Source organism: Myotis brandtii, unplaced genomic scaffold, assembly GCF_000412655.1.
Source record: "Myotis brandtii unplaced genomic scaffold, ASM41265v1 scaffold314, whole genome shotgun sequence".
In the NCBI taxonomy this organism is placed as follows: domain Eukaryota; kingdom Metazoa; phylum Chordata; class Mammalia; order Chiroptera; family Vespertilionidae; genus Myotis; species Myotis brandtii.
The window spans coordinates 1417529-1441637 of NW_005362033.1; the positions used below are offsets into that span (position 1 = coordinate 1417529).

At 47.9% G+C, this 24109-nt stretch overlaps 1 protein-coding gene across 1 annotated transcript in view; it reads left to right on the forward strand.

The window, feature by feature from the left end:
* Positions 1-17039, forward strand: part of GID4 (GID complex subunit 4 homolog) — an 18633-nt gene extending 1594 nt beyond the window's left edge. Inside the window, exons 2-6 of the mRNA XM_005870221.2 lie at positions 4895-4954; positions 10324-10431; positions 12809-12910; positions 14530-14660; positions 16896-17039. Of these exons, the coding sequence (XP_005870283.1) occupies positions 4895-4954; positions 10324-10431; positions 12809-12910; positions 14530-14660; positions 16896-16959 (465 nt within the window). The 3' untranslated portion in view covers positions 16960-17039. The remainder of the gene's footprint in view (positions 1-4894; positions 4955-10323; positions 10432-12808; positions 12911-14529; positions 14661-16895) is intronic.
* The last annotated feature ends 7070 nt before the right edge of the window (positions 17040-24109 follow it).

Consider the following 24109-nt stretch of genomic DNA (forward strand, 5'->3'; position numbering starts at 1 on the left):
TCCTCTACCCCCCCTGTTCCCTGGCCCCCCATCCAGACCTCCCACCTCCCACCTGTCTCCCTCTCTAGCTCCAGGGGACCCTCTGCGGGTCCTTAACTTTTATCTACGCCGCCAAGGCTTCCTCCAGGCGCCCCCCCCCCCATTTTTTAAATTAAAACTTTCTTGTTGAAAGTATTACATGCCCCCCTTTCCCCCACTGACCCCTCCTAGCCTGCCCGCCCCCCATGTGGCCTGGATTTGTGAGCACCTGCTGTCAGCCCCTGAGAGCTTTCAACTACAGCTTCACGGCCGCCCGTCCTGCACCGCACCCCGCGCGAATGGTGGTGCAGCTGACATTCATGCCCAGCGAGGAGCTGGCCTGGCTCATACCCCTTCCCTCCCTTCCCTGTAAAAAGGTTCCTCCGCCGTGGCTACTGTTGCTTGCCTGGAACCCATTTCCCCCTCACGCTGCCCCCCTGTCCTTAGCCTGACACCCCACCTCTTAGGCTGTTTCCAAAAGCCCCTCCCAGCAGGTCTCCTTGCAAGGCTTCCCGAAGCTTTGAGGTCCTAGTGTGCTCCCTGCTGCCATGTGTGAGGACAGAATGTAGGTCTTCGCGATACACTTGCCCTTTGCCCTTTTACATTTTAAATCTTAAACAGTCTCTCTTCTGAGCAAATAGGTCTCCCACCCAAAAGACAAGGAATAGTACATTTTCTTTCTGCTAACTAAGCATTCATCAGCCTCTTTCCTTACTGTTTTGTGGGAATCATTGCCCCCTTTTTTGGATTGGGAAAGCTGCATCTTCATGTTAATTGTATCTTTGAACCATAAACTTAAAGTTCTATTATGAGCCATGATATTTATTGTAATCTCATAATTATGTACCTCCTGGTGATTGAAATGTAAGAATTTAGTATGAAGGTTTTTTGCAACTAATCATAAAATTCTGAAAGTGAGGTCCCTGGTGTGGGTCATTTTTGGAATGATCTTGAATTCGTGTCCATTGTTTAATATAATGGTTTCTGATGTGATAGGGACCAATTGGCAGGGTAGCTAAGTGTCAAAGAGAAGTCGCTCTGGTTACTGCGGCAACACCTCTGCTGTCATTGGTGTGTGGTTTCTGGATTTCTGTCAGGTGCCAGTTTCCTTGTGAACCAGTGGAAGTGGTGATGGAGTTGGTACATGACTGATGGGTGATGGTGGGGGGGTGGTCATGCCCAGGAATGCTGACCTCTGTCTGGATTGGTGAGCTGCTTGTCCATTTTTGAGAGTCAGTGCCATGTGAATGGCCCCATCATTTGTTTTTAGAGCCAGAGCTAGTTTCTTAGAATACTGCTGCCTTTTATAATGCATCCCCATTCCTGCTTTCTTCTTTTTCACAGCAGCTTTGTTTATTTTTATTTATTTATTTTGTTAATTCTCACCGAGGATATTTTTCTATTGATTTTTAGAGTGTGGAAAGGAAGGGGAGAGACACAGAGAGAGAAACATCGATGTGAGAGAGACACATCGATTGGTTGCCTCCTGCACACACCCCTGACCTGGGCGCCGGGGATCGAGCCTGCAGCCTAGAGATGTGCCCCTGATCAGAATCAAACCAGAGATCCTTCAGTCCAAGAGCTGACACTCTTATCTACTGAGCCAAACTGGCTAGGGCACAACAGCTTTATTTAGATACTAGAGGCCCGGTGCACGAAAGCACCGAGGGGGGAAGTGCAGGGGGGGGCTGTCCCTCAGCCTGGCCTGCGCCCTCTCGCAGTCTGGGACCACTCGGGGGTGTCCAACTGCCAGCTTAGGACCTCTCGCAGTCCAGGACCCCTTGCTCCTTACCGCCCACCTGCAGTAAGAAGCCAGGCTCACAGCTGGCGAGCACAGTGACAGTGGTGGGAACCTCTCCTGCCTCCGAGGCAGAGCTAAGGAGCAGCGAGCCCAGCTTCTGGCTGAGCAGCACTCCCCCTGTGGGAACGCACTGACCACCAGGGGGCAGCTCCTGCATTGAGCGTCTGCCCCCTGGTGGTCAGTGTTCGTCATAGTGACCAGTTGTTCCACCATTCGGTTGATTTGCATATTAGAGTTTTATTATATAGGATAATTCACTTAGCATAAGAGTCACCCACTTGAGGTGTACAATTCAATAGCTTTTAGTATATTCACAGAAGTTGTATACGTCACTGCAATCTAATTTTCATCACCTTGAAAAGAAACCCCAAACCCCTTCCAACTCTAGGCAACCACTAATTTTTTTCTAAGATTTGCTTATTCTGGACATTTCATGTAAATGAAATTGTACAATATGTGACCTTTTGAGTCTAGCTTTTTCCACTGAGCGTGTTTTTAGAATTTACCCATATCCCAGCATGTGTCTGCCTCATTCCTTTTTACTGTTGCATAATACATTGTATGGGCATACAACATTTTACTTATCCACTGATCAGTTGAGGGGCATTTGGGTTGTTTCCCCTTTTTGGCTGTTACGAATAATGCTGCTGTGAGCATGCATGTACAGGTTTTGTGTGGACATGTGTTTTCATTTCTCTTGGATAGATCCCTAGGAGTGGAATTGCTGGGTCACATGGTAACTCTGTTGAACATTTTGAGAAACTGCCAGACTGCTTTCCAGTGACTGCACCGTTTTACATTCCCACCAGCAGTGTATGAGGGTGGCAGTGGCTCCACATCCACACCAGCACTTATTGTAGCCAACCTCGAGGGTGTGAAGTGGTATCATCATTGTGGTTTGGAGTTGCATTTCCCTGACGAATGATGATGTTGCTCAGCTCTGCCTGTGCTCTTTGGAGTGCTTTCTCTCTTTGAGATTCCAGTTTAAAGAGTTCCTCAAACTTTGTGAGATTCTGACTGGGGTGGTTGTCGTTGTTGTTTATCTCTTCTGCCATCTAAGAAGCCAAGAGTAAAGTGAGGGCCAGGGTCAGTGTGAGAGGAATATTTTAAAAAAGCAGCTGTTGGGTACAACTGTGCTGTGAGACCTTCTTGCTAAACATTTGCCTTACTCTTCTCACTGAGATGCTGGCCTGTCCTTTGGTTAAAGCTCTCTACACTGGGTGCATTTGAGTTCACCAACCGTCACCATGATCAGTTTGGGCAAAATGGGAGAGACACATGGTTGAATGGAAGGCAAATTGAAATTCTGATTCTTGTGATAATCCATGCAAAATGTTAGCCAATTTGTGGTCTAAGTTTTAATCTTATTAGCAAGTATCTTTGCCACCTGATATCCTTCCAGCAGCTGTGAAACCCCAAACTATATTGAATTCAGTGAGAATTGCATACATGAAATTTAAGGCCTCAGGTTAGAGTTGTGTATCTTTTAATAAAAGTTCTGTGCAGAACCACATTAGTGCGGATCAGCTGCTTCAGATAAAATCCAGGGCCAGCAGATGGGATATTTAAAATGCTTTGGCAGTTTTCACATGGAATACTTTGGTCACCAGCTCCAAACTGGGAGCACTTTAGTTTCACTGAAGCCCATTTGCTTTGGTGCTGACCTCATCTGGCTGAGTGAGTTCATTACAGTTTTTGAGGATCGCCTTAGTATCTGATTTACTGTGTAATTGGAAGTAGTTGAGTCCCCAAATCTGATAAATTCCACAAAATTTTTCTAGTGTCTTAAAATGAGAACACATTTCACATTAAAATGTCAATGTGCTACAGCACCATTGTACTTTATTTTGCTTTAATTCCAGGGTTTTACTTTGTAAATTAATCCAATTGTCATAAAATCTGAAAATCTGCCTATTCGGGATGACTCTGTATAGATTGAGGTAAAATGCACTAGTTAGTATGCATCCAGCTGCAAGTAACCATTTCAGAGTAGCTTAGAGAAAAGGAGACCCATTATCTCACACCACAAGAAATTGAGAGGTGGCTTGGTTCCCGATTGGCTCATTCAGGGGCCCATTTCTTTCCGTCTTTCCGTGCTGCCATCTTGGCATTTCCCAGCCTGTTTCTCCTCATAATATCTAGATGACTGCCCCGGGCCGGGCACTGCATGCAGATACTGCCACCACAAGGGGGAGAAAAGAGCCTCTCCAGCAGCCAGAGTATCTCCCAGCTGCACCCAGGAGACATGCACACATCCACTGGCCAGAACTGAGTCACCCCTAAACCGACAGCTCACAGGGGCTGGGGCACATGTTTGCCTTGGAGCAGGGGTTAGCAGGTCTTGCAGGGCCAGGGTTGGTGCCAGTACAGGATCTGGGTCCTGCCAGTGTGGAAAAGTAGGAAATTGGGTGTTGGGTGGCTGCTAAACCTCAAAATCTACACCTGTTACTCCTATTTATTTTAGGCTCTTCTCTTCAAGAAATACAAGCAGCTGTGCATGAAGAGAGCAGAGCAGGCATGCACGGTGTATTCTGATTTGGGGTATAACAAATTTATACCACAAGTCTTTGAAAGATACCTTCCCTAAATATTCTGCCCATTTCATAAATAATGCAAGATGTGCTTAATGTAAATACAGTGGACTTGTTAGACCAGTGACTGAGCAGCATGGAGGCAAAAATAGGCCAAAAAAGCATTAGAAAGCAGATGAAGCCCAGGTTAGGAATGACACCATGTGTACAGGTAGAAAGGGAGGCCTACTGGCCAGGGACGCACAAAATCTGTGTCAGAAGGGAGCCTGGAATTGAAGACAGTACAGAGATGGGGCTGGAGCGAGCTGCTAGTCCAGAAGGGGACTTTGGTCTCATGATATTCAGCCGAATGAAGTTGAGCTTCATCTGAACCGGCACGTGGATGGAGAAGACTCGCAGCTGACCCTGGTTGCACTGGGTGGGCCCTGATCTGCAGGTCTCCCTTCCTCGACTTCGTCTCAAGGATGATCACTGGAAAGTGACTCCTGCTTGTCTCCCGGTGGCTCCTCCATTTGTAACGAGGCTGTGTGTCCTTTCTTTCCAGCATGTGGACACGGGGAACTCTTACCTCTGTGGGTACCTGAAGATTAAAGGCCTTACTGAGGTAAGCACTCACTCACACGGACTAGGAAGCGGGCTGCGCTCGGCAGTCTCAGAGTGTGAATGGCAGGCAGTTTCGTCTCTGAGGCTTGATTAAGGTGCCCTGTTTCTAAGTGTTGTTACACTATAGGTAGCATAAAGCATGCAGTCTTCATGTGTCCTGTTGGAAAGTATACAGATTCACAAATCTTTAAAGTTTATAAATAAGTCACAATGTGACTAATACTATTGATTTCATTTTTATCATTTTTGAGAAAGTAATATATAGTAAGAATATAGCTATCACCCTCGTAAGTTTAACAATTTCTGAAATAAGCATCAATCCTTTGAGAGTTCTTGAAGTTCTTTCAACTCCTTAGTTCACTGGAACAATGGAAAGTGGTCATCCATTTCCTAACAGAAATTAGCTTCTATATCATTGTAGACTGTTGTGTTTTCTTTGAACCAACTTTGTAAACCTCAAAACTCCTGGAAATATAGGAAGCAAGAAAGAGCATCCTTTCTTTTCCCACTAGTAAGTAAACAGGAAGAGGAAGGAGGTAACTGGACTGGCCACCTCACTCCACAGTGAAGGCCTGGGCTTGGCCTGGCTGCGTGTGCTGTGCACCTGCCCAGCTCTCACTGTCCCGATGCCAGGGGGTTTGGAAATGCTGTGGAAAGGAGCTGGATGACTTTCTCGTAGTGTCCCTTACTGGTCCCATGACGTTTAATTTCCCTTCAGTTTATTCATGTATAAAGTAAGAGTTAAAAATACCTGCTCTGCCTAGTCAAGGAGCTTGTCCTAGTGAGGAGGAAGCAATGTAACATCAGTGGTAGATTATAATGGAATACAATATGGAATACTAATAAGGCGTGATGACCCCTTAGTCTCAAAACAATTGTTTGTCTCCTTGATGCCATCTGGTTCTCCTCTTCTGTATTAGAAATTTGGTTGAGCCCTAGCTGGTTTGACTCAGTGGATAGAGTGTCGGCCTGTGGACTGAAGGGTCCCGGGATCGATTCTGGTCAGGGGCACATGCCCCGGTTTCAGGCTCCATCCCCAGTGAAAGGCATGCGGGAGGCAGCCAATCAATGATTCTCTCTCATCATTGATGTTTCTCTCTGTCTCTCTTTCTCCCTCTCCCTTCCTCTCTGAAATGAATTTTAAAAATATTAAAAAGAAAGAAAGAGCCCTAACCGGTTTGGCTCAGTGAATAGAGCATCGGCCTGCGGACTGAAGGGTCCCAGGTTTGATTCCGGCCAAGGGCATGTACCTTGGTTGCGGGCACATCCCCAGTAGGGGGTGTGCAGGAGGCAGCTGATCGATGTTTCTCTCTCATCAATGTTTCTGACTCTCTATCCTTCTCCCTTATGTTTCTGATCTATCCTTCTCCCTTCCTCTCTGTAAAAAAATCAATAAAATATATTAAAAAGGAAGGAAGGAAGGGAGGGAGGGAGGGAGGAAGGGAGGGAGGAAGGAATTTGGTTAAGCCCTGGCTGGTGTGAGTGTCGGCCCTCCCATCAAAGGGCCATGGGTTTGAACCTGTGTTGCAAGTTCAATCTCCCGCCCTGGTCAGGTGCATGCAGGAGGCAACTGATCTCTCTGTCTCTGTCTCTGTCTCTTCCTCTTCCTTCCCTTCCCTCTCGTCCACTCTCTAAAAATCAATGGGAAAAATATCCTCTGATGGGGATTAACAAAACAAACAAAAAAGAAGTGTGGTTGAGAATTTCCTGTGAAGTTTGTTATTGAGATGAAAAGGTACTCTCTTCATCCCCTTTGGAAACGCATCCAGTCAAGCAGAGATAGGGAATGATAGGAAAATGAAGGATGCTAACCTTTGAATCTGTGGTAGCAGAAAACATAGTAAATAGAGTATGTTCAACTCTTAGACAGCCAAATTAATTGAGTGCAGAACATCAACATTTAACTTCAGAAGGAAACCAGAAACGTTTGTAATGTAGAATATTTACTGCTGCTTCTAAAAATCAGTCATTTTAGTGATAGAAAGCCGCACAGAAATGCTAAGTAGCATTAACAATCCCCAGACAATGTACAGAAATGCAATGAACTTTCAGGAACAGTAACCCTAGTGAAGGGGGCACCTCTGAGGCGTGAGCACTCACCAAGGAGGCCAGCCCAGGCAGCCCGGCTTTGTGGCTGGGACTTGGAGATCACCCTCCTGGGTGGTCCTTCCGGCCTGCCCCAGGGGTGGTGGACTCAGAGATGGCGCTGGGATGGCATTCAGTCAGAGGTTTCTAAGTCACACTCCATTTCAGGATTTTTTGAATTCACCTTTTTTAAAAACATTTTTTAGTAACTTTACTGAAATACAGTTTATATACCATACACTTTACCCATTTAAAATGTACTATTCACTGGCTCTTACTATAGGCATGGTGTTGTGCAATGTCTTAATAACTTTAAAATTATAAATTTAATACATGGTCACTATAGATAATTAGTAAAATGCAGAAAGGGTGACAATTCCTAGAATATTTTATACCTGTATTATGAAATGCAGTTATCCATTTTTGTTTGCTTTTCCATTTATAGCTGTGAATAGAACTATTTAAATGGCTTGGTTTTTAGTTAGAGTCCTCCTTGTATTTACAATATGGAACTGTTAAATTGGCGGTAATTGCCTCTTTGCTAGCTCACCACAAACAAGCACAGCTTTAAAGGTTATGTACCTCTGGAAATGAAACCCCAGAATTGTGCAGAATGGGTGTCAAATAACATTCTCTTTGCAACTCTGACTCAGCAGTAGGGAGAAGGATCGTCCCTGGGGAGGCAGCTGGCAGGCAGCTGGCAGCTGGCACAGGCCAGGACGAGCCACACTGGGGGAGTCACTCAGACACTTCACTCATTCACTAGACCAGGTTGGAAGGCTAGGAAGTTCCCACTGAGGTGGTGCTAAACTCACTGGGCAAAGGGGGAGAGGTCGCACTGACCACCCTCGCAGAGACCCTGTGTGACAGTGCTGGTTTACACACATCAGGCCCATGCATGTTCAGGAACCAGGGGAGAGGTCACACTGACCACCCTCGCAGAGACCCTGTGTGACAGCGCTGGTTACACACATCAGGCCCATGCATGTTCAGGAACCAGGGGAGAGGTCACACTGACCACCCTCGCAGAGACCGTATGTGACAGTGCTGGTCCGTGTACTTACCAAGGAGGCACATGCAAGTTCTGGAGTTTCCCTTTGACTTCCTGGCTAGTTGAATGTTGATTCCCCAGAAGGCAGGTCTACATGGAAAGCCAGACCTATCAGCAGACTGTGTTTGGTGAGCCTGGAATCAGTGAGCGGGGTCGGTTATAGAACTTCCTTGTCTGGCCACCACCCACCCACCGCAAGAAGCAGGCACCTGCTCGGAGGATTGGGGTTGGTGCTGGCTCTGCCACTCTGACCGGTTTTCTGATATTCCTGCTTTCCTTCTGCTGACAGTTGTTCCTTGGCTCTATGAATTACCACCAATTTGGCTGTATTCAGGTGCTTGCGTTTCCTGTTCCTGCACTAAGAGATATTTTTGGTAACTTCTGTACATATTGTCATTCACTATGTATTTTATTTACTTCTATGAGTTTTGGGATACCTTATAGTCCTGGTATACTGCCTAAAGTATTTTAGGGAGAAGTCAGTGCAGAATCATTCATTAGGAAAATGTAATTTGAACCATATGAATATTTTTTGCATTAAGTAGGAACACTTTATCATTTTTTTCTGTCTCTTTTAAGGAAGTTTTAAAAAATATATTAAAGTTTGAAACGCAGAAAATTACAGTTATGAGTATGCAAAACACAGTTTATTCTTTTTTTAATATGTTTTAATGATTTTTAGAGGGAGAGAGAGAGAGAAAAACATTGATGTGAGAGAGAAACATTGATCGGCTGCCTCCTGTACATAACGCGACCAGGAATCGAATCCGCACCCCCGGTATGTGCCCTGACTGGGAATCAACCAACGACCTTTCAGTGCATGGGACAATGATCAACCAACTGAGCCACCCAGCCAGGGTTCAAAGTTTATTCTTGTATTATTATTTATTATATAGCTTAATTTAAAATCTCAAGTCAGATGCTAACTTTTTCTCCTTAGTATTTTTTCCTAAAACAGATTAGTGTAATTTAGGTTTTACCTTTAAAATTAGGTTTCCATTTATTCCATTTTCTTTCTTCACTCTGTTTATATAAATATCTGCATGGAGAACCCAGCAGCATGGTTGGGTAAGGGAGTTGTGGTTTGGGGGTGTTAAATTTCTGCTTTTTGGAAGTTTACTGCTGAGAACAGTATGCCGTGCAGCAGGCCACAGCCGTGCAGCAGGCTGCAGCCGTGGCAGCGTGGCGGCGATGCCGTCTCCCGGCCACCACTGGGTCTGTGGGCAGCATCTCTCAGGAAGGTCCTGCGCTGCGTGGCAAGTCGAGCTGGGAGAAGAGGCAAAGCCGTCAGAACAGATTTACTTTAAATCTGTGTGGGTGTTTGCTGCAGAGCCAGAGGGTCCCACATGGGGACTGAAGAAGAAAGCAGGACCTCTGGCCCCAGGAGGGGGCTGTGAACTGGTGCGCAGAGCTCCGTCACCACCGGGCTCCTGAGAAACAGTGGCCAACAGGCTGGGCAGAGGCTTGGGTGGGTGGGTTTTTTACAAATGCAGAGAAATGGTAGACTTTTTACCGTGTCACTTTTTCTTCCATTGATTTGGTGCCTCATTAGCCAGTGAACACATAGCAGTAAAATGAGCAGGAGCATCTAAGCACTCGGGCAGGGACACCACTTACTTATTTTTTCCAGCAGAATTGTTTTCTGGTTGTGATTTTCCACTGCAGACCTAATTTACATATATTTCCTAGTATAAATCATCTTTGTTTATATGATGATAGAATTAAATGTATCTAGTATATCAAGGTATTCTACAAAAAAATTCACCCCTAGAAAATTGAAGAATTGGCATAAAAGGGACAAAACACTGAACCAGTGGGCGAGGTCTCAGCTTGAGGGAGACAGCTGTGAAGGCTCGAATTTTGGAGGCTCTTTGGGTGTTTTCCTTGGAAAGTGCAGTCTACTTAGTTACCATCTTCTTTGTGTGCTGGAGTATTCAGAACTCACTTGTGAGAATCGTCCAGATTCCTTGTTGAGCAATCAACACGTAAGGGAAGTCACAGAAGGGCTCTCTGCTCCGGCAAAGCCCGAAGCCCGGGGCTCCCCGCCTCTGCCCCTCCATTCCGGTGTCCACAGCATCGGCAGACCGCCAGCCGAACTCTGCTTATTGTTGGTTAGCGGTGGGATCATTTTTTTGGAAGTATGGGGAAGAAGTGAAATTGAGGCTAATTTTCCTTTGTAAAGGTTAAAACTCCTGTTTGACATCTTGTTTTTGATGTTTGGGTTTTGACCATAGGAGTACCCAACCCTTACGACCTTCTTTGAAGGAGAAATAATCAGCCAAAAACACCCTTTCTTAACTCGAAAGTGGGATGCGGATGAAGATGTTGATCGGAAACATTGGGTGAGTCAGTCTCTGATTGCCCTGGGCCACCAAGGAGAGCCCAGGAACGTGGTGCTCAGGGTCTTATCACATCTCCCTGTCCTTTCTGTTTGTCCACCTCCTGTCCACGGTTCCTTTCTCACCTGCTGTCCTTGGGGGGAATCCTGTGAAAGGTACAGTGATGGCCTCTGACTCAGGGGATGAGGTGGAGATGCAGTTCCTGAACAGCTGCCCCTCCCCTTGGCCACACCACAGGGGGCTCTTCTAACCCAGCTCCTGGCAGACAGGCACAGTCTCCGCCCTGCAGCTGTCAGCTGTGGGCATGCTCTCTCTCTCTCTCTCTTTTTTTTTTAATAAAGTTTTATTGATTTTAGAGAGGAAGGGAGAGGGAGAGAGAGATAGAAACATCAATGATGAGAGAGAATCATGGATCAGTTGCCTCCTGCACGACCCCTACTGGGGATCGAGCCTGCATCCCAGGCCTGTGCCTTTGACCGGAATCAAAACCGGGACCCTTCAGTCCACAGGCTGAGGCTCTGTCCTCTGAGCCAAACCAGCCAGGGCGGCATGCTCCATTCAGCAGCAGTGAGCAGCGTAGAGTTCCTGTCCTCCAGTCTTTCCTTCAGTTGTCACACACATCCATTTCTCAGCCTGTTGTCATAGCCTTTTGGCTTAGTTGACCGTGGCAACGATGAATTTTGGGTTAACACTGAGCAAGTCTGTTGTGTTCACCCTCTAAGCCAACCAGAAATGACTGCTTGTGTTGGTAAGGAAGATTCTAAGACTCTCTCCTGAATCTGGCCCAACAGGCCTTGCCGAAGACTCCTACTGCAGACCCTCGTCTGGGTTAGTCATTCGTTTCTCTATAATATGAGAAAATGAACAAGATTTGAGTATCCAAAAGGTTGGGGCCAATGGTGCCAGTGTCAGAAAGAAGTGTTGGAGGGCTCTTTGGCACCACCTGGTCCCCCCGCCCAATGCCGGCTCTTTGTGTACGGCATGCCACCTTGTCAGGGGGCCCCTTCCTCTCCTGGGCAGCCCAGTGACAGAGTTCTTCCTTGTCATGAACCACAGTTTGTCTCCCATTCAGCTTCGTTTTCCATCTCAGATTGGTTCTGCGGAAAGCAAGGTCTTTGGGGCCCAGGGAAACCTTAGTTTTAGGCTGGATTGGTTGCACATTAAATACCTGCAAAGCAGCTCTTATTCCCCATTGCCTTCCCATTAGGACCCTGGAAAGCATCTGGGACTCCAGCCTCTGTTAGGCTAGCTTGAAACATTTTGGGTGAAAGAGGGACGGAGAAGGCCACCCTGGCACTGGTGTGCTAGGCATGGGAAGACGATGGCGGGACCTGCAGGCCGCAGCCCACAGCGTTTTCCATGGCTTTCCCAGCCCACGAGAACTCTCAGGTCCCGCAGAGCACTCCCGGAGGCCTATGTTGTGCCTTTGTTTGTCAGGAATTAATAGTGTCTGATAAACCTCACCCCTCATATCCTTTTTCCATTGTGAACTGGAATCAGAAACATTGTATTGCACCCTCAGATTTTCCTGAGCGGTATTTTAAGTAGGTATTACAATGGGACTACAAAGTCACGGTTCCATATGCTTTATCTGTGTAACAAACTCTGTGACTTAACCCTTTTCGGTCCATCGTGGAGGCTGACTCGACAGACCAGGCGCTAGGAGCAGGTCCAACGTCGAGGCTGAGGTCGACACCGCAAACCGGTTCAACATTCAATCCCGTCAATTAATTTGGACCAGACTGTTTGAATTCCAAAAATAAAATTGGACCACAAAGGGTTAATATCTCTATATCCTCATTTTTTAAGATGTTTTCTTGTAGAATCTATACATTTTTGTTTTTAAAATATTTGAAAAAATGGAAAAGCAAAAGGAAAAAAAATTGTCTATAAGGACAATACCTAAAGCTAAAACAGGTATGAACCTTTTCCTGAATCTCATTTGAATACCTATACTTTTTTTTATAAAACTGAGATCATAAGATACAGTTTTGTAACCTATTTTAGTCTCCTTTTTTTAAACTTAACCATACACTGCCCTATCCAGTCTCTACCCACGCATCGGCCGGCCCTCTCTTGGTTGCCTGCCTGCCTCAGGCTGCAGAGATCTTTCCACTGCTTCCGGCTTTGTCTGCAGTGACATGTTCTGGGAACAGGCTCCTGGGTTGTGTGTTTCCATCCTGCCGCTTCCTCAGGCCGAGGTCCCTGAGCGGGCTGTGCCGGTTCTGTCCAGGGGCCAGGCCTGATCAGTGGAGCGACCAAAGACTCCTCTCCCAGTGCTCAGCCGCCGCCCTTGAGAGGGCGATTGCACCTGGCAGGAGGGAAGCCCTGACCCCAACCTCCTCTTACCCTAGTCTCTTCCTCTCGTGTTTGCTTTCAGGGCAAGTTCCTGGCTTTTTATCAGTATGCAAAATCCTTTAATTCAGATGACTTTGATTATGAAGAGCTGAAGAATGGGGATTATGTCTTCATGCGGTGGAAGGTAAGCCCCTGCAGGCGGCTCTCCGACTGTGCGGCTCCTGTAGGGAACCCCCATCTGCTCCCGTGTCCAATGCTTGCTACAGTTTTGTCTTCTTGGCCTGGTCTCTACACACTCATGAGAGGCAGGCACAGCTCCGAGGCACACCGGTTCACAGCTGACACCGCACGGGTTTGCTCTGGTTAAGCTGTGCAGTGTAGCAGTGAATTCACCCCGGCACTGGCGTTCATGTCCTCTCCCTCCTTTCTCCCCCCAGGAATCCCTGGGGCCCTCCAAGTTGATTGAGCCTTAGTATTCTGTGGGTTCAGGGGAGAGCCTAGTGCTCTTTAAACTTAGTCATTGTCCATCCCCTCTTCTCAGCCATGGGCTGGCATGCCATGTCAGTGACTGCTCCGTCACCATGGCTTGTGCAGGGCTCACCCAGCACAGTTCAGCTCCGCTGGTTCCCTCCAGCTCAGGAAATGAGGGACCAGGAATGGAATTCAGGTTTTCCACTCACCAGCCCGAGAACTCTGCCAGGGAGGTGGGCTCCGTGGATTGGCTTTGGGCAGAGAAGTCACATGTGCTCCCTGCTTTGGTAGCATGATAGCTGCTGTGTTATGGCCCTAGGACAGTAAAACCATGGAGCAAGTTTGTAAGTCACTTTGTGAACATATACCTCCCTCCAAGCCCTACTCCCCAGTCTAAAGGAAACAGCTGTTTTACCATGAAATTTTGCTGGCTTTCACATGCACAAAACATGGAGAGTAGTCATTCCTAGCCTTTACTTTGTGCAGTTAATAGTTTTGGGGATGGAGATCATTACCCTTTCAGGAGAGTTGCCATGTACTGAGCCCTGCCCTCGTGAGCTTGCCATCTACTGGAGATAATCCATCTAAATAACACATTAAAAGAAGTATCTTGTATGGTTCTAATTTTAAAATTAATTTTTAAAATTGCAATTTCAGAGCTTGAGGAAAGATCCAAAAAGCAATGGTTGTGCTTTCTGCAAAGAATTTCTCAGGGTGACTCACCAGAGGCTTTTATACCTCCCCGGGCCCTGACCTCTGACCTTGTCTCCCCGGAAGAGTAGGTAATAGGATGCAGCCTTTCCACTCTTGGCTCCAACCAGAGATAAAAGCTTACCTTTTGCAAGTGCCTGACCAAGAACAGGAACGTTCTGGTTGCTTTTGATGAGGTGTAGACCTTTTGAAGGGGGTATTACAAGGGCTACTGATGACTGAGCTGCCTCAGAGAGATCCACAGGCCAATAGAAGTGACCCACTGTTCTAGAGGCGATCAGGAACTAGTGAGAGTCCCTGAAGTGGAGCACAGACTTGCTCCGCAGGTCGTCCTGCCTGTGAGCTCTGAAAGGTAGGTAATTAGATAGGTATTGATTCATTTACCAGATGTGTGGACCATGGCACCTTCTCTTGGTGCTGATCCTAGTGAGCTCCAGACACAGCTTTCTGTAGTAGTAAGTAGGATGCTCGAATGGCCTACGAATGCTGTTCACACGGTGGGAGAAAACGCACCTCCGGGCTAGACCATGTGATGGTGGAGCCTTAGAGCCGTCTGATGGCTAAGGAGGCTCCAGAGCTGCGAGGAGGATGCTGTAACTGACCTTCCCCATCTGCGTGCAGGAACAGTTCCTGGTCCCAGACCACACAATCAAAGACATCAGCGGTGCTTCCTTTGCCGGGTTCTACTACATCTGCTTCCAGAAGTCGGCAGCCTCCATAGAGGGCTACTATTACCATAGAAGCTCAGAATGGTAAGGAGGCCCCGAGCCCCCCCAGCTCTCACTGGGCTCACCAAATCCCAAAGGAAACCTGTGCTGGTCTCTGCGTGAATGCCACGCTGTGTGGATGCTGGGCACCTCTTTAGATGGTCTCAGCTGCTCCCACTGGCGCTCATCCCCATCCACAGAGCTGAGTGAATGGGACGGAAACAGCGCGAGGTGAAAGCACTCACTGCAGAGTGCGTGCCGGCACTACTGTGTGTTCAGCAATGTTTATCTCAGTCTTGCTGGGTTTGTACTTATTCCTCCCAAATTTAATCTGCAACTAAAATGTCAGATCCAGCTGCAGACTGAATTTTGCTGTCAGCAGTCTTTTTAATTTGTTGGTCACATTCCTGGTCACAGGCATTTGCAGGTCCCTGTGCACTTGATTTTAGCTGGTGACCGAGGGGCCTGTGGGAGTTGACAGTCCTGCCCTGTGTTTGGTTCGAGGTAAACGACCCAATGCCACTGCAAGTGCTCATTTTTGACACCTTTTTGAGGACTCTCCTGCCTCCTTGCTGCCTGCTTTTTAAGCATCTTGTTATACCTGAAGGGCGAACCATTTCATAAAATACCTGATTTCTTCTCTGAATATAGAATGACCTTATTTCCTTTCAAAGTTTTCACACTTTGGTGACTTGTGAGTGACCCTACCCTGGGTTGACTCAACTATCTTGTTCAGTGCCCTTGGGCTCAGGGTGGTCCCAGCTCCTCTGAGAGCCACAATTATTAGGATTTCAAAAAATTGTTTTCAAAAGGAGTTTCTAAAACTTTTCATTATTCTTTTTCAAATAATCGCTTTATTGAGATATAAATCATAAAGCATACAGTGCAGTGAGTGGCCTTTAGTACATTAAGAGTTGTGCAACCATCACCTTCATCAATTTTAGAGCATTGTTATTACCACGGGAAGAAACCCTGTGCTCCCTCAGCTACCACTCCAACACCCGTCCCAGCCCAGCCCGGCAACCACTGACCCGCTTTCTATTTCTACGGATTTGCCCGTTCTTGGTATTTTATAGAAGTGGGATCAGACACTGTGTGGCCTTTGTGCCTGGCTTCTTTCACTTAGCGTAATGGCCTGCAGGTTCAGCCACTCTGTAGCGTGTATTAGTACTTCACATGTATTGCTGAGTGGTTTTTCATTGTAAGGATATAGACCACACTTGTTTGTCTATTCATCCCTTGATAGACACTTGTGCTGCTTTCACCTTTTGGCCACGGTGACTAATTCTGCTCTGAACATGGATGCACAAGTATCTGTTTGAGTTCTTGCTTTCAATTCCTTTGGGCACACACCTAGGAGGAGAGTTGCTGGGTCATTTGGTAATTCTATTTTTAACTTTCTGAGGAGCCACCAAAAAGCAGCTGTGCCATTTTCCACAGCAGCTACACCATTTTGCATTTCCCATCAGCAATGCATGCCGGTCACAATTTTTCTACTTTCTCCATATCCTCAGCAATACTTGTTATGATGGCTTATGATTATAGTACCCTCTGATGGCCAATGCATAATCCTTTCTTGATGATTTTCTGGGTAAGAAATAAACTGCTTCTTGCTGTGCTCCTCCTCTCTCTGTGTGAAACAAGTCAGGGGAGAGCTAGCACCACACCAGCACTCTAATTGCCCTGGGGGTCATCACCCCTGTGTGGTCCTGGCCTCTTTCTCCTTCGCCTGCTGGGCTCCAGGAGCACCTGCCCACAGGGAAGCACATGCCACCGTGGAGCTCTCTGAGGCTCTCAGTGTCCAACAGCCATGTCTGGGGAGCGAGAGAATGAAAGTAGATGGTGAAGTTTTCTTTCCCGTGCTCTCTCTGGGTTCCAGGGAGTGGGGTGTGCCTGTGTTCCCAGGAGCTCTGAGGACATCATAGCCTGGCCTTCTAGAAGGAGCTGAGGTGCTGGACGTCCACGAGAGGCAGGATGAGCGGCAGGGAGAGAGGCAGGACTCCAGTCTGTTTTCTCTCAAAGCTACGCAGCCTCTCCTTTTATAAGGCCCACTAGCATTGCTTCATGATTAGAGCAGGAGGCCTAAACGTCTTATTTTATGCGTAACTCAGGAGGAATAGTAATGACATAGAAGTAAATCACGCCTGGCTCACCTGAAGTCTGAGGTGGGCTTGCATCCCATGCAAGTGTGTGGCGTGTTGGGTGCTCGGTTGGGTGTTCACACATCCCTGTTCCGTGGTCAGGATGCTGAGACTGCTGCCTCCGTTTGTCTCCCTGCAGGTATCAGTCGCTCAACCTAACGCACGTTCCTGAACACAGCGCACCCATCTATGAATTCCGGTGACAGTGGTTCAGAACAGCAACCAAATAAAACTGAACTTGGCAAAAAAGAACTTTGCCAAGAAAATTGTGTGCTTGCCGGAACCAGGAGAACATGTGCCCGTTTCTTCATGGGCGACACGTCAGACAGCATGGATGTCAGCCCACGGGGCAGGCCGGCCGCAGGCAGGGGGTTGGCTCCATTCTCCTCCCTCTCTGTGGCAGTTTGCTCTTAACCTGTTCTTAAGCTACCTTATATGCACTTTCCTTCCTGCACAGCTAACTTCTGTGTCACTGAAATGCCCATCTTCTCTCCATCCCTGCCTCCAGCCGAGTAGAAGGTCAGCCCATCACCCTCAGCCTTGGTGCTCAGTGGTCCTCACCAAGACCCTGCCCCCAGTTGCTTAAGTCTGGGTGCTCAAGAAAAGGCAGAGCCCAGCACGGGGTGCTGCCTGAGCTCCGAGCAGGGAGGGGGCGAGCTGCAGCGGCGTCCGCCAGAGAAACGCGCCCGAGTCCCCTGGCGCTGCCCAGCCACGTGAGGTCTACACCAAGCTGGTCGTGGCTGGCAGGCACCCGGGGCCGCCGTCAGGGGTCACTCAGTGTGAGGCGTCCAGGTCCGCGGCAGGAACAGATGCCAGTCCTGCTTACTCAGCACATGTGCTCCAAACTTTTGAACTTGAGGGCAATACTAAACTTTTTTAAAAAGTTTTTTTTATTGCAAAATTATTTTTATGATCCCTTTAACAAGGACCTTATGGTAAAGGCACAATTATTCAGAATTACATTTTATTGTTTTCACATTGAAAACAGCAAATGTTGACTTAGTAATTTTTATACCTATATCTATATGTAAATGTATATTTAATCAACCAGCAGTTTGAAACTGGTTGTCCTGGTACAGAAGTTTTGCAGCATTGCATAAAGTATAATGCTAAACGTGAGGACTGCTTGGGGGCCGGTTTAGCATTTGTAGCTCCTCCTCTTGCGACTCGGAACAGCAGTGCTTCATGGTGATCTCTCTCATCCACAGAAGGGCCTCATTCTCCTAACAGAGCGACTGAAATGTTGGGACGGGGAGGGGCAGGGACATGAAATGCTCAAGTAACTCAAGGCTCACGTGCCAAAGTAAGTGTGTGTGTGTGTGGTGTGTGTGTGTGGTCTGTGTGTTTTGTTTTGTTTTTGTTTCATGTTTTAAAAGCTCAATAGGTTAGCATCAGTTGCAGCCATAGCTGTGGGCAGGGCTTTGGGGGGGTTGGCACCTCCCGGTGGTTTACAAGACTCGGAGTGCAAGAGCGCAGGCTCCCACTGCGCACCGTGGGAGGAGCAGAGCACGCTGCCAGGCGCGCATCCCGGGCCATGAGGACTCAGGGCCCACGTGAATTCTGGGAGTCTTACTCAAGAGCAACTTGCCCTTTAATGACATATGGACTACTAGTTACGGAGAGTGCATGTCAGGGGAAGCCTTCGGGGAGAAGTGTGTGGGCAGCAGCAGCCTGGGGCGCCTGGGATGTACCGTCCTAGGCTTTGTGCAGAGGCGTGACCAACCCATCTAGTCAGGCTAGGGCTATGGAGCCCTAAAAAGTTGCCTCAGTGACTTCAGTGGAGAATTGAATTGTGTCCATTCTCAGAGATGAGTTAGAAATGTTTTCTTGATTTTAAAACTCCGGCAACAAATATGTGGGTCTGGGTCAAACCCAGCTGATAGACAGTGATGCGGCCTCAGTTTAGCTGGTCAGCGTCCCTGAGTGTGAAGGAGGGACAGGCGCCTTCCATGTCACCTCCGCTCTCCCCACAGCATGCTCCCAGCGTCCCTGAGTGTGAAGGAGGGACAGGCAAGGCCTTCCATGTCACCTCCGCTCTCCCCACAGCATGCTCCGAAGCATCACCTGCATTTTGGATACAGGCCTCACGCCTCACGCCTCACGCAGGGCACTGGGAGGTGAGGCCACCTGCAGCTGTCAGGGCCTCCGCGTGGCTCGGAGAGGTCCGTGGGTTGGTGGGTTGGTTGCACAGCCAGGGAAGGACATTTGCAAACACCGATGGTGCTCAGCTAGCCAGATGGGTTCTATGTAGGATTTCTTTCTTCCTTTTTTAGCCACATAATGAAGTGCCCCTGTTGTATTGGGGAAAATGAAGAAGTGATACCTTTCTTAGATCTTTCGGACACATCTGTGATGAAGATTTGTCCGCGTAAAACCTGCCCATTGAGGACAAGGAAGGTATTGTTTTCTGCCTCCTCTCAGTAACCCCTGTGCCATCCACATGGACTCCTTTTCTCTCGCTCATTCCCGAAGGCACTTTGGGGCTCATCTCCATCTGCAGTTACTCTTTCTGGAGCCTTCTCAGTGGTTTCGTGCCTCTGGTATGATGTGCAATATTTTTGTTGACACTTGTATTCGTCATTCAGAAGTTAGTGTAGATTGCAGATTTCCCACACCTTCCTCTGCCCCAAGCAAGCCTGCCGAGAGGCGTTCATTGCACTGCTCAGAAAGCGTCCCTCCTGTGGTCCCCGCCTGTCGCTCTGTTGTGCTGGAATTATCCTCCCGCCCTTCCCAGCTCCTCGGCTGCAGCCAGAAGCACCTCGCACTGCCCGGCCGGAGCAGGTGTCTGTCGGGAGCAGCGCTGTTGCTAGTGTGGAATTACAGACTCCAGGGGCTTTCAATGTCATCTGCTTCCAGAAACAGGGAATTTCTAGTCTCTTTAAGGCCTTGAATTGATTTTTTCCTCATAAAATAGTCTGATAAGCTAATTTTTAAAAAGAAATGCCATTAAGTATGTTGCATTGTGGTTTAAAATAACTAATGAGTTCTGAAAAAGAAAAATAATATTTCATTTTGAGTTATATGTTTTTAAAAATTAGATGTGAATGGGTGCAAAGTACGAATATTTTGTCTTTTTAGGGAGGATGTGTGGAAAAGGTTTGAGGGTTTGGGATGGGAGAAGTATTTTGCAAAGCTATCAATGTCCAAATAATTTTTTAAAAAAATAATAAAGGTATTTAAGCAGTGAGTCTGTCTTATTTCTAAATCAAAACAGTTTTGTTAAAGACACCAGTCCTCTTTCTGGGCCTGTGGCTCTGGAGGTTTCGGGGCCATTGAAGACCCCAGCCCCTGAGGGCTACGAGGGCTGAGGCCACCTGGGGCACTGACGCAGTGCCTGCTTCCTCCTCGTCCGGCGCCAGGCGCTCAGCACTTCTATTGCAGCGCCGTCTTGTTAATTTCTGTGTGCTTTCTTGCATGTGTGCAGGATTTATACTTCTATTTAACACAGAGAACAGGCAAACGGAGCTATCGGTTCACCAGCTGCTCCGCAGCCTGGCACGCACTGTGGATGGGAGCAGGCTGGGGCCCACCTCCCCTCACGCCTGCCCCTCTGAGGGAATGCCCAGAGCACCTGGGCTCCCGAAAGGCCGCTCCTGAAGCCAGGTGTGGGTGGCACGTTCTGGCCCCTGACCTCCCCGCAACCTGTTCCACTTGACTGACTGACAGACCATGCTGACGAATGCAGACCCCCTGGGCCGCCTTGCTCCAGTGCCAGGTCTCAGGTACCACCCCCCAGGCAGCGTCAAGACAGGATGGAAACATCATCAGAGCTTTTGAGGAAATGTTTATAGTGTTGAAAGGGTTTAAATGTTAAGCAAGATGAAATCCTAAAAAAATTTGCATTAATATCAGGGTGAAACTCCCGTGTATGTAAAATATCTGATCTTGTGTTGTTGGGACAATAATAATAAACTCTTTTCTTCCCAAGATATGGTGTCAAGAAAGGAACAGACCTCACAATGCTGGACTCTTAGTTGAAGACACCATTTATCGGTCGTTTTGTAGAGTGAAAAAGCCATGGGCCTGCCTCGGTCCGAGCGTGGCCTGTGCATCAGCTGAAGCCTGCACCCGTGGAGGATGCACCCGGGGTGGAAGGTGGAAGGAGCAACCTCTCCCTGGGTCCACGTTGTTGAGCAGTCAGTGCTTTTCCTAAAAGCACTTTATAAATATAAAAATGCTCCACTATATGAAATGCAGTTCTTGCTGAATAATGCTGAGGCTTGCTGCCTGCAGTGTGCCACTAGAGTGGCATTGGGATGATGCGCCACGCCCTCCTACAGCCTGGAATAGATTGGAAATTGGCATTTTCTGATCCCCAAAGCTAACCCCTCTTTCATATCTTAGTTCTTAGGTCCCCACTTTTTAACCTTTGGCTTGCTTTGCTTTTAAGCCATCCATAGGAACAGTAGAAATGTGTAGAGTTGTTCATTGTGAAACCAAATGCAGGACAGAACAAAGGGGAAATGATAAACATCTGCCGTCCTCGCTGGCTTAGCCGCGCCAGAGGAGGAAGGCATGGCATTGCTCTCCTGAGACCCACAGCTGGCTTTGACATGGGACAAGTGCCTGGGAATTAGATTGCAATTGAGAAGCTTTCCCTCCAGATTCTCCTTCCAAAACATCTGAAGAATGAAGTTTCCCGTTTGTATATAACAGGAATCATGGAAGGCTTGTTTCCTCTGTAGAGAAGCATTTGCCCAAGTTCAGGTTTATTTTTCCCTCTGATTTTTGGGCTTGCCTCATCATTCACTGCATTAGTCATTGTTTCTCTGCATAATTGCTCAACAGCCCCGCCCTCCACACCTCCTCTAACTGCCACTGTCTGGAGGGGAGCGTCTCAAATTTGGCTGCACATTGGAGTCACCTGGGAGCTTCTGAAAACTGCTGAAGTTTGGCAGTTCCCCAGACGAGTTTGATCTCGATCCCCGAGTGCCTTAAAGTTCCCAGGGGAAACAATATACAGGAAGTCCGAGTGGGCGAGCGAGCCTCCCACCGGAATAAGAGGAAGGCTTTCAGGCGCTGAGTGTGGTTCCCACAGGGCAGAGGCAGTGCAGGCTTTCAATAGCATGACATCAAAATAGCAAAATACCAGCCTTGGTTCTTGGTTAGTATGCAGATGGAGCCAGTAAAAACCCACCCCATGCGGAACTTCAAGCCCTTGGGAAATAAGAAGGGGCAATGCTATTCCGTGCTTATGTTCACCAGGACTTTTCCTTTTATTTAGCAAATATTGTGAGCACTTACTGTGCGCTGGGGATGCAAATGTGCACACCTGATGAGAAATCCTAAGAACGGCCTGTGTTCTTGCTGGGATGGGGTGTACGGCGGCCATCATAAAGAATACACCTAATGTTAGATGTTATGTTAAGTGGTAAGCATTGCGGGGAAGGAAAGAGCAGACCAGGGGTATGAGTTCCAGTTGTGGCTCTGGGCTGCAACTGTTAAAAAAGATGGTCAGGCCCTAACCGGTTTGGCTCAGTGGATAGAGCATCGGCCTGTGGACTCGATTCTGGGCAAGGGCATGTACCTTGGTTGCGGGCACATACCCAGTAGGGAGTGTGCAGGAGGCAGCTGATCGATGTTTCTCTCTCATCAATGTTTCTAACTATCCCTCTCCCTTCCTCACTGTAAAAAATCAATAAAATATATTTTGGGGAAAAAAAAGATAGGCTGAGCCTCATCAAGCAGGTGACCTTTGAGCAAAGACCTGGAAGTAGTGGCGTGAGCCAGCTGTGCTAGAGGAAAAGCAAGGAGGTGCGTCGTAGGAAGGAGGATAAAGGTGACAACATCCTTGGGGGTGGAGGGGGGAGAGTCAGACCCGCTGGGACCTGTTGGTCCTTGTCATCAGGACTGTGGCTTTCACTCAGAGGGAGAGGAGTCATCAGAGGTGTGAGCAGAGGAGGGGCAGCGTCATGTTTAGGTTTCTAAAGGGTCTGAAAGGGACCAAGCGAGCAAGCAGGGAGACCAGCGAGGAGGCCGCTGTGAAGCCCAAGGAGTGGCAGAGAAGGAACAGAGAAAGGAGTGGAGTGTCTGCCTTTTGAAGGCAGAGTCAAAAGTGTTTGCTGGCAGGCTGGGTGTGAAGTGCAACAGCAGAGCAGTCCAGAGGGATTCTAGCTGAGACTTGCGGCCTCAGCAGCTAGAGGGTGAAGTGACCACTGTGTTTGTTAAGGTTACCATCTCATTTTAATTTTAATTTATGGAGGCGACTAAACGAAGACACGGCTTGGCCAATGCCACTGCAAGAAGATTGTATTTCCCACGCTGGGGCACGAGGTTTTGGCCAGGAGGCAAAAGGAGCAAGGGGAAGCGAGGCCAGAGTCATTGGGATTTCAGTACCGGGCAGGGCAAACCGTTCAGGAATGGCTAGTTTAAATCATGCCAGTGGCTCAGGGCCTGAGGCTGTCCGAGTTGTCTGGGCAGGGAAATGCTGATGTGGCACTGAGAGTTGGGTCAGGAGGTGGCAGGGGTGTGGGCTCTGGATGGGTTGTTTGTATGTGAAAGGCATAAGGAGTGGGAGCCTGAGCTCTAAGAATTGGCTAGACCTGGGAGGGGCGGTGTCTTCCCAGTCAGACAGGCCACAAGGCCAGAGTGTCAAGAATACTTAAAGTAAGAAAATATAGCTAAAATAATTAGCCCTGCCCTTGCTGGTTTGGCTCAATGGATAGAGCATCGGCCTGCTGACTGAAAGGTCCCGGGTTCAATTCCGGTCAGGGGCACATGCCCAGGTTGCCGGCTCGATCCCCAGTGGGAGGCATGCAGGAGGCAGCCAATCAGTGATTCTCTCTCATCACTGATGTTTCTATCCCTCTTTTTCTCTCCCTTCCTCTCTCTGAAATCAATAAAAACATATTTTAAAAAATAATAACAGCCCTAACCGGTTTGGCTCAGCGGATAGAGCATCGGCCTGCGGACTCAAGGGTCCCAGGTTCGATTCTGGTCAAGGGCATGTACCTTGGTTGCGGGCACATCCCCAGGAGGGGGCGTGCAGGAGGCAGCTGGTCGATGTCTCTCTCTCATTGATGTTTCTAACTCTCTATCCCTTTCCCCTCCTCTCTGTAAAAAATCAATAAAATATATATAAAAAAATAATAGTAACAACTGGCCCTATGATGAATGGATGCTGAATAGATAAATCCAGAATCTAAGAAAACACAGAACAGTTACATATACCAGCTGCTGGAAAGATATACCCTTAATCCCCCAATGGCCTGACCTATAGAAGTGTATTACTCATTTACATCAAGTCCAGTTGGCACAAGGTGGGTTGGGGGCTCTGCTCCATCAGTCATCAGGGACTCAGCTGGTAGGAGCTGTGCCATCTTTAATCTGTGCCTTCCGAGATCGCCCTGGGCA